The sequence below is a fragment of the Chinchilla lanigera genome, unplaced genomic scaffold, assembly GCF_000276665.1.
Source record: "Chinchilla lanigera isolate Chin_1 unplaced genomic scaffold, ChiLan1.0 scaffold00038, whole genome shotgun sequence".
Taxonomy (NCBI): domain Eukaryota; kingdom Metazoa; phylum Chordata; class Mammalia; order Rodentia; family Chinchillidae; genus Chinchilla; species Chinchilla lanigera.
Genome location: NW_004955439.1, coordinates 10252452 through 10262965, shown reverse-complemented (window position 1 = coordinate 10262965; position 10514 = coordinate 10252452). Strand labels below are relative to the sequence as shown.

Below are 10514 nucleotides of genomic sequence, written 5' to 3'. Positions count from 1 at the left end.
TTTGTAAAGGTTGCCTCAGTCGAAGAAATTTTTGCTTTGAGTATCACTTCCCCTAGAAGTTAGCAAACAGGACTCCGGGTCGGTGTGCCATTAACCGATGGTGACGTGGAAGACCTCGGTGTCCCAAAGAGCCTCCCCTCTCTCACACAAACCGGTGCAGGGCGCAGCGTTGAGCCCTGGAGGAAAGTTGGCTCTGCGCTTTGCCGAGCGGCGGAGAGCAGGACTTGCCAGGGGTGAGGTTGCTGTGTTTTGTTTTGTTTTGTTTTTGTCTTTGAGACAGGGTCTCACTATGCAGTTCAGGCTGGCCTTGAGCTCACTTTGTAGCCCAAGCTGGCCTCGAACTCACAACGATCCCCCTGCCTCTGCCTCGCGAGTGCTGGGATTACAGGCGTGCGCCACCACGCCCGGCTGAGATCTCCGTTTGGAGCAGAAGCTGCCGGATCCTGGCCCGGGAGGGTCCTCCGTGGGCCGGTGGGGAGAGCTGCGCTGGCGGGCGGGAGGCGGGCCGGCGGCGGGCGGGGTCCCCTACAACAGGCGGGGCCGCGCTGCGCCCTTCCCGAGCCCTCCGAGCCCTGGGGCTGCACGGAGCGCGCGAGGCCGCAGCCGCCGCCGCCGGAGGAGCGCAGGGCCGGCCGGATCTTCCCGGAGCCGCTCTCAGAAATGCTGGGGACCCCGCCGGCCCCGGGTAAGGCACCGTGGGGCGCCGCCTTCCTGCCGCTCTCCTTCGAGGCGCAGCCGCGCCCGCGGGACGCGCACCCAGAGCTCCGCTCTGCCTAAGGCGGAATCGCCTGTCCGCGCCCACGGGAGACTCGGATTTATTTCGGGGTGTGCACCCTTTCCCCCTGGGGAGGCCGGCGGCGGGAGGCGGAGAGGAACCGAGTGGGAATGTCAGGTTTGTGAGAATTGGAGAACACCTTGTATAAGCTTACTTTCTGCTAGAGCCATAACAAAGTAAGCTCCTACTTCTGAGAAGTTGCGGGCTCTTGGCGTTTTGGTTGCTTTGTTAGGACCCTAGCTCTAGTGTAAGTGGTGCTATGTTAATTAACTGATCAATTCGCAGTGTGCTGAGGGTGGAGCCCAAGGCCTCACACAGACTAGGTAAGTGCTCTACGACAGCCTCAGCTCTTACTTAGTGTGGTACTGAGATAGTCACGCATACTATAAAATTGGTGGCTACTGTAACTCCCAGCCTCTGAGAGGCTGAAGCAGGAGGATTGCAGTTTACTGCCCAGGTTTAGCCAGAATCTGTCCCAAAATTTAAGGAAAGGACTAGTGGTGTAGCGCACAGTGTGAAGTCTTCCCTGAGTTTAATCTTTAGTAATGGAGAAAAAAAAAGTGATGGCTAGCATGCAAATACCCTTTAGGCTGGTTTATTTATTTATTTATTCATTTATTTATTTAAATCAGGATTTGAACTCAGGACCCTTCACTTGCCCAGCAGGCACGGTGCTGCTGATCTATACCTGTGGCCCTCAGCATTATTTAAACATTTGTTTTTCTCCAGCTTGCTTTCTAGGGATTTGGCTGTGTGGGTTATAATTTTTTGTTTTGGTTTGGTTTGGTTTTTGGAGACAGGGTCTCACTCTGTAGCCTAGGCTGGCCTCCAACTCATAGTGATCCCGAGGGCTGAGGTTACGCGTATGCGCCACCATGCCCAGCCTGGATTGCGAAATTCAATTTACCAAATAAGTTACCTACATCATATTTTTAGCTCTTTTAACTTGGTAGTTGATAAGCAGTTGTAAGCCTGTTTCCTTAGGAACCTGCGTGTTTTCCTGGTTCCTTCTTCTCTCCACCAAGAAAATTCAACTCCCTTTGCCAATTTCAATTTGTAAACAGTTGTTATTTAAATACTGGAAATCATTGCTGCCAAATGATGTGTTCTTGGGCTGGGGATGTAGCTCAGTGGCATAGCGCCTCCCTGGCAAGCACAACACCCTGAGTTCAATTTCCAGCACCAAAAAAAAAAAAAAAAAACAGAACCGAATGATGTGTTCTTAAAAGAGCCAGTATAGAATTTCCAGGACTCTATAGACATTATCTGTTTGGGCAAAGCCTCGTCCTCCGGTGGAATTTTAAATGACTGTGAAAGTTTAGCACAACTAAAAATAACTTGACTTCCTATAGATTATCTTGTTTACTTTGAGATTTCCATCAAATTCCTTCCCCAAATTAACTCCACTAGAGTTTTCTCCTCTTTACCAGCATGAAATTTTAATGTGACCCAGAAACTGTTATTTAAAATGAGAAACAAAATTCTCTGCTTTCCCGTCATTAAGGTACCCAGGAGTGAAATATACAAACACCCACCCCCGGCAGGAGTTGGCCTTGGTGTGGTTTGTGGGGATTCACTGCTGAAGGAGGGACTTTACACTTCCCACTTTTTTCCTGGGCACTTTTTGGGTACAACGTGATGTTTATCATATTTGCTGTGTGATTAGCTTGTTACATGCTGAGTTTCTCGTAGAAAAAAAGGTGGTCTGTTTTAAAGCAGTAATTCAGAGTTAATAAATTTGGGGCACCAGAGGGGATTTTTAACAGTTGGTTCAGGTGATCCCAGTAGAAAGCTGGATGAACAAGAACATGGGGGAGGACTGTCTAGCTTTTAAGGCAGTCTGTAGTAACTGGATCTCTTGCTTTCTGAGTTTTACCTTTATTGCAATGTAGAGAGGAATGATGCAGCACAGTTCTGCAAATATTCCCTAGTGCAACAAGTAAAGAAAGAAACAGAAAAGAACTTTCAGTGTCTTTATTTTGCTCTGCGAGTTATCCTGATAAGGAGTATCTGTTTGTTTGCTTGTTTGTCTGTTGATTGGTTTGCACTGGAGAATTTTACTTTCTTCAAGTTCTGGAGGCTGGAAGTCCCAGATCGAGGTGCCAGCCAATTCAGTTATATAGTAAAGAAGATTTATGATCAGTGGTTTTGTTTTTGTTTTTTGAAACAAGGTTTGGCTATGTAGTTCAGGCTGGCCTCAAATGTGTGGATCCTCCTGCCTCAGCCTCTTGAGTGGTGGGATTACAGGTATGTGCCACACGCCCTGCTTGATCAGCTTTCTTTTTGTTTTTGAAGTAGTCGTTCAGAATCTTGAAAAGCAATGAGGGTTTTTTTAAAGCTGGCATGAAAGATGAATTAAGCATCGTGACTGTCACATGCTTGGAATCACTCATTTAAATAGCGAAGGAGAAATTGGCTGTGGTTCACTGCAGGAGTATTTGATTTTTTTTTTTTTTTTTTGCCTTTTTGGAGACAGGGTCTTGCTATGCAGTTCAGGCTGGCCTTGAGCTACTTTGTAGCCCAGGCTGGTCTCGAACTCAGAACAATCCTCCTGCTTCAGCCTGAGTCGAGTGCTGGGATTACAGGCATACACCACCACACCCAGCCAGGAGTATTTTATTTTCTTTGAGGGGGTTGTGCAAACTCAAAATTCATTATCAGGATTGATGCTGTTTTTGTAGGAGCTACTTTGGAACCAGTTTTTCATTTTGAAACCAGAGGGAAACTGTCACTAGTAACCATTAGCGCCACCCCCTGCCCCCCGCATCTGATGCGTATAAACAGGAGAGCTGGAATTGAGGATTTTTCACTTGGCATCTATTTTGCCCTTCCTGCTGTCTTATTGCCCCTATTATTGCAAATAACCGAAAATACTGATCTTGGAAACATGCAAAAGTACTGAGAGGTAATCTTTAAAGTAAACTAGAGAAGGAATCCTCCAACAACCTGAAATGTTCTAGATTATTTATAATGTACTTCCCTATGCAAATCAGTTTTCAAGCAGGGGCAAGGTGGGGGGGACGACCCGGGGACCCAGTTTCTAAAGGTCAGTGGAGGCAGATCAGAGACCAGAGACATGACATTGGCCCCTTCGGGACTGCTGCCTGAGTAACCCCTGCTTATTGAAAGTCAGCTCTGTTTGGGGAATGTTTAGCGCTTTGTGTACATTGTGATTTATTCCAAACATCAAGCCTGCAGATACTGGTTACTTAATCTGTGCCACTTTATATATCATGAAAGAAAATTTCTCATGGTTTGGGAGTTTACCCAAGGCTTCACAGCTATCAACATAGCCGGGCATGGTGGCACATGCTTGTAATCTTAGTACTCTGGGAGGCTGAGGCAGGAGGATTGCAAGTTTGAGCCAGGCTGGGCAATTTAGTGAGACCATGTCTGAAAAAACAAGGGGAAGCTCAGTGCAAAAAAAACTTTGGGACTGAAGAAAAAAATAGAGCAAAAACACATACTGCTAACTGTAGTGCGCCCAGGAAAAGCCCTTCTGCATGGTGCAGCTGTCCCTGTCTGTGTGTGGGGCCCGTGTCTCACGTGATGGTCAGGCCAGGGCGATGGTGACAATCACCTGTCTGCTCCTGCGTCCAGTGCTGCCTCTGAGCGCAAACCTCACCTAAACCTCACCTCTTGGAGGCTTTGTGATTAATGGGCTTTAGAATGCAGGGCGTGTGTGTGCTGGGGTATAGGGGATGGATTTAGAATGCAGAGAATTCCTGGAATAACTCCAGGACAATGCTACAGATGGAGGGGCTTTAACCAGCTCCAGATGTCCCAGGGAGCCGCCCTTACCATGCCTGGGGACAGAGAGCCCTTGTTATTCTAAACCAAGAAAAAAAATGAATGTTGTAGTTTCAACAATATCGCAGTATTTTTCTGCTACAAATGATATGCTCCTGACACCCCAGTAATAAAATTTAAATGAAAACATTAATTCTGTAATCTATACGAGGACACACATCTTACTTTTTTCTTACAAGCGTCGCAGGAAGACAAATTATACTTCGCTGTCGATCTCAAGCATAGTGGTCACTCGGTATCCACTGGGAATCGCCTCCAGGACCCCCTCAGATACCCAGATCTGTAGCTGCTGAAACCTGTACGGATCATGCTGTCGTGCCTAAGTGCACAGCCAGCCTGCAGCGTCCTCGCTAGATCACTTACAGTGCGGACCTGCTACAGACGCTGACCACTGCTGTTCAGGGAGGTGATGAGGAAAAGTCTCTGCGTGTTCAGTCCAGACCCAATTCTCTCTCCAAATATTTTTGTTCTGAGGTTGTTTGACTCCGCAGCTGTGAAGCCTGTGTTGTGGAGGGCGGAGAACTGACTGCTTCTGCGATAACGATGATCTGGGAAGCAAGACGTGTGATTCTGCTTCTACTAGAGGTAGACGCGTGAAAGCCTGGCCACACAGACACACACGGTGTGAGACAGTGCAAGGATCAGGGTCCGCCCCAGCCTGGCTAGTAGCGACAGTGAGAAGGCCAAAGTTGGTGCCCTTTGGAGTGGACACCCTGGCCAATCCCGTTCCAATGCTCTGGTCACCTTTGATACTTCATGGGTACTTGGGAGCCAGCCTCTCCCTACTGGTGATGAAACCAAGTATATGTTTTGTTTTGTTTGTGAGGCAGGGTCTTGCTGTGTGGTCTAGGCTTGCCATGAACTCATTATGAAGCCCAGGCTGGCCTCGAACACATGGCAGTCCTCCTGCCCCAGCCTTCCAAGTGCTGGGATTACAGGTCTGCACCACAACACACCCCAGTTTTTTTGTGTGTGTTTTGACACAGGGTTTTACTGAGTTGCCCAGACTGGGTTTGAATTTGCTATCCTCCTGTCTCAGCCTCCCAGAGGACTGGGATTATAGGCATGTGCCACCACACCCAGCTCCCTTTTTATGTTCTATTTTGAGGCAAGGTTTTTTTTTTTTGTGTGTGTGTGTGTGTGTGTGTGTCTTTTTGAGACAAGGTCTTGCTGTGCAGCTCAGGCTGGCCTTAAGCTCAGTTTGTAGCCCAGGCTGGCCTCAAACTCACAATGATCTTCCTGCCTCAGCCTCCCGAGTGTTGGGATTACAAGCATGCGCCACTACACCGGGCTTTGAGGCAAGGTCTTGTGGGACTCAAACAGGTTCATCCTGCCTCAGCCTCTGTCAATGCTGAGATTATAGCATGTGCCACCGTGCCCAGCTGATTGCCCTCTTCTTTAAGACAGTGACCTCAACAAGAGGCTCAGGAATATCAGCGCTGCTTCAGTGATCAAGCCTTTTTATTTTCCTCTTGATCTAGTCAGATAACTCTAGCACAGACAATTCTCTAGGAGGTTGGGGTGTGGCTCAGTGGTAGAGCACATGCTGATGGATGAACTCTTTGGTTCAATTGCCAGCCCCCCTCCCATTCTTCAGGGAGCTGATGTGTCAAAAATGATGGGAGAGAGGTTCCCTGAGGAAGCGTGTTGATGGAAGGTCACCATGCCCTGCTCTAGGAATGGATTCTACTCGGGTAAGCCGAGCCAGTGAGCGGTGGACCTTCCCTCCCAGAAGTGTGCTCCTTTTATTCCCCGCTGGTACTGAGACAGGATCTCACTAAATCGTGTTGCCCAGGCTGGGACTGAATGCATGATCCTCCTGCCTCAGACTCCCAGCCTGTGCCGCCACGCCCGCCTCCTTTATGTTGTGGTCTCTGAGAAGTCGCCTCACTCCACTCCTTGTATGCTACCCGAGATCTGCACCTCACCCAGCACCCTGGGAACAAGGGGTCTACTAATCCCCCCTCTGGGCGTCTCCACCTCCAAGCAGGGTGTGGGTTCTGGCCAGAGGAAGCAGAGGCGAGGAAGAGGCTCACACCCCTGAGCAGAGCTGGGGCGTCTGGGTCGACGGGCTGCACTGCACAGAGGGTAAAATAAAGGGCAGAGGGCTGCGTGGAGCTGTAGGCGCCCTTGGCTCCCTTTCACATATTCCTGCGGGAGCTCAGAGGTAAACGCCGGCCCAGTAGGTGATCAACTTTGCAGACTGTGAAAGCGCACCGCACCTAAATTCTGGTTCTGATCTCCAGGCCTTTGGCCCGGCAGCTCCAGGATGGTCAACACTGCCCTCTTCTGTTCAGAAACTCGGGAATCTGCACGAGGATTTGCACACTTGAATGTGACAGCAGGAGTGAAAGATTGGACGATACCTTATCGGGGACTGTAAAATAAATGAGCAGCCGTGGTAGATCTGGAATAATTTATTAAGAGGAAAACCCATAAATTTTAATAAGCATTAGCTTTGGAAATTATCTCTAAGGAACTTGCTGTTTTCTGCATCTTAAGGTCTTTCTGCGATTTGCATAGATTACTTTTGGGTTGTTTGTATTTTTGAGACAGGGGCTCCCTGAACTCACTATGTATCCTGAGCTGGCCTTCAACACACGGTAGTTCTCCTGGTTCAGCCTCTCAAGTGCTGGGATTACAGATATGCGCCACCACACCTGGCCGGATTACTTTTGGAATTGGCAAGAATTAAAAACAAGTAGTTTTAGTCTGCAGAAAACAATGAAGGAAAAAATAGAAATCCATTAGCATTTCTGTTTTATTGCTGTAGACAGCCAACCGAAGAAGTAGCTTTTGCAGGCGGTGTGTTGGGCAGGTGAGCACAGCTGAGGATGAAGATCTGAGAAAGCCTGGCGTCCTGGTGGGCAGTACCACAAAGCATTCCAAGAATGTATGTTCAGAACTCCACTTAACCTTCCCCAGCACCTAGATTTGCTCTCTTGGGTATCTGCGCTTACGCGTGCACGTGTGTGTGTGTGTGTGTGTGGGGGGGGGTTCCTGGTGTGAAATACATAGTGAAATATTATAGTGTAAATGTCAGGCAAGGATTGAAAAGCTTCCTCTTCAATCACATAAGGTAGATGTCACTGTCTCCCTCCCTTTTTAACTGAAGTGTGTGTGGTTTTGGTTTGTTTTTTTTTTTGTACGAAGAATCGAACTCATGACCTTGAGCTTGCCAGGTAGGCGCTGTGCCGCTGAGCCATATCCCCAGCTAGTAGTGTATTTTTTTACAAAAGTAAATTCACACTGACCGAAAGCTGCACTTAGTATTTCACCTCATTTGCTGCCACCCCCATCCACTAAAAACAAAACAAAACACAGGTTTCTGTTCCGTCTTACAGAGCCACAGGATTTCCTCAGCCCTATAAATGCATCATGTCCTTTACCCCTAGATACCTGTCCTCCTCCTCCTCCTGTTTCTGGTCCTCCTCTTCTTTTTTCTTTTTTTCCTTTTCCTCTTCTTAAGACTAGGGATATCTCCTCTCATCATCAAAATAGAGTCACTGATGTCATGCCTTTCTGTTAATAAGCATTCCAGTTGTGCTCCGTATTCCAATAATGTCCTTCTTAGCATTTCCACTTCGTTGTGCAAGGTCTCACCTGGCATCAGGTGGTGTGTGTGGCCGTGGTCCTCTGCTCTCGTCTGGAATGTTTCTTTGGCTTTGAGACGTTGATGTAGCTAAAGCATGTATTTTCAACTTGCTCCTTTTTCTTATTTTATGTTGTGTCCTGATTCAATGTAGACCACTCATTCGGGTTTGTTTGGGTTGTTGTTGTTGTTGTTGCTCCTTTTTCTTATTTTATGTTGTGTCCTGATTCAATGTAGACCACTCATTCGGGTTTGTTTGGGTTGTTGTTGTTGTTGCTGTTTTGTTTATGTGTTTATTTTTAGAGACAGAGTCTTGCCCTGTGACCCAGGGGTCCTAAGTCACTCTTAGGCAGAATACAGCAGACCTGATATTGTGTCCTCCTTAGGTTTTTGTTTTTGTTTTTGGTGGTTTTTTTTTTTTTTGCCTTTTTGAGATAAGGTTGCTGTGCAATTCAGGCTGGTCTTGAGCTCAGTTTGTAGTCCAGGCTGGTCTTGAACTCGCAATGATCCTCCTACCTCAGCCTCCAAGTGCTGGGATTATAGGCGTGCACCACCACCCCTGGCTTGTCCCTTAAAATTTGACATTTAGATTTCTCCGCCATAGAACAGGTCCTCCCTTTCTTGCAGCTATCAGACATGGTGCCTGCCCACCCTTCACCCCCCTTAGCACGCAGATTCTTGTTCTGTGCAGCCTCTCCCCCAGATGGTCATGAGGTGAGGGGCAGGTGGTGTTCGCATGACTGCCAGGGCAAGGGTGAGCTGTGTGTATTCCTCCCCGTCTTTCTTTTTTTTTTTTTTGAACTGGGAACCGAACTCATGACCTTGAGCTTGCCAGCAGGTTCTTGCCAGTATTTGATATTGGATAAGGCTGAGCCATATCCCCCACTCCCCTTTTTCCTGAAGCATGACTGTGACCATAATAAGTAAACTCCACTTCTCACATCGAAATAGAATTCAAATTGTTGTCCACTTGAAACAGAGCGATTTTCCATCAAAGTGGGGGGACTAACATGAAGTATTTGTTCTTGCCTTACAAATTATAAAAAGTTAAAAGAATGTTTATACTTTGAAGGTGTATAGAACTAACTTCACTTGCAAAAACCTCAAGCTTTCTTCTCTACTTCTACTGTGCGCCTTGACTATGGCCCCCTGCCCCGCACTCCCGTGTCCCCGACTCTGGTGCATTGGGGGCGCGTGGTGACTCCATCCCTGCATCCTCATCACCCCCGTCGCCATTAGCGCCCTTGTGCTTTTGTGAGTTTTGTGTGTGGCAGTGATGAGTTCTCGCTGCCTTTGAACTCTGTCGTCATGGTTCATTCTCTCCTCCCCAGTCCCGGGGCTTTTCACTGTCCCCATAGTTTTGCCTTGTCTAGGGTGTCAGGGCTGGGATCGCGCAGTCCTTTCAGACTGGCATCCTGTCCCCGAGCAGTATGCGCGGAAGGCTCCTCCTTGTCTGTTTATGGCCGTTTCTCAACAGCGCCGCCCGTGCGCGCGGGCACGCGCTCGCCCGCCGGACTCCTGGGTTGCTCGCGGAGCTTCGGCAGTGTTTGGCGCGCACCAGACGCCCCAGCTGGTTCGGGTAAATCCCAAGGCGCACGGTCACCAGACCCTAAACAGTGTGCAGCGTGAGGGACGGCCACGCTGCTTCCCGGCGCACGGGCGGCCTTCCCCGGAACGGGCACGGTGCAGGGGACGCGTGTGCGCAGGCGAAGCTCGCCCCGGAGCGCCCCGACGTCCGCAGTTCTCGCCAGCCCAGCCAAAGCCACCCGCAGGTTTCTGCCACCCTTTGGCTGTGCCGTACCCCGTGGATTCAGAGCCGGCCTGCGGGGGAAGGCCGCGCCAGCGGGTCGTGGCTTCTGGGCGCAGTGTGGCAGGTCTGGCCTCGGCCCCAGGCTGGCCTCGGCCGGAGTGTGTGGGCCTGGCACGCGCACGGGTGGGGCCCGGCGTCCCCACGTGGGCGGCTTCCGTTGGCAGCGCGGAGCTGGAAGCGATCTGGCCTCTGCTCCTCGTGGCGACCCCAGCGCGCCTGTCCCGCCGAGGGGCCCCTGGGAGAGGCCGCACCATGCCCTGGTGGAGGAGACTGTGCGGTGAGCTGCACCCCACCCCCCGCAGTCACGAGCCTTCCTGCCCACCTCACCTTGGAAAACTGGGGTGCAGCGAGGCGAGGGCAGGAAGGGACAGGGCCGAGCATGGCAGCGGCACCGGAGGGACGGCGCCCGCCGCATCCCAGCCCGGGCCGCTCCCTGCACATGAGCCTGGCCCGGGTGCCAAACCTTCCTGTGGCGTAGCCACAGGCCACGGTGACCCAGAGTTAGGAAACAAGGCACACAGCCAGGG

The 10514-nt window shown here is 50.0% G+C and overlaps 1 protein-coding gene across 2 annotated transcripts in view; it reads left to right on the top strand.

The window, feature by feature from the left end:
* The first annotated feature begins 549 nt into the window (after nucleotides 1-549).
* Akap12 (A kinase (PRKA) anchor protein 12) overlaps nucleotides 550-10514 on the top strand; it is a 21119-nt gene continuing 11154 nt past the window's right edge. Inside the window, exon 1 of one of the 2 annotated variants that reach the window (XM_013517396.1) lies at nucleotides 550-685. In XM_013517396.1, coding sequence (XP_013372850.1) covers nucleotides 661-685 — 25 coding nt within the window. In that variant the 5' untranslated portion in view covers nucleotides 550-660. Of the gene's footprint in view, nucleotides 686-9621; nucleotides 10265-10514 lie in introns of those variants that run through there. The other variant, XM_005390585.2, reaches the window with a different exon arrangement.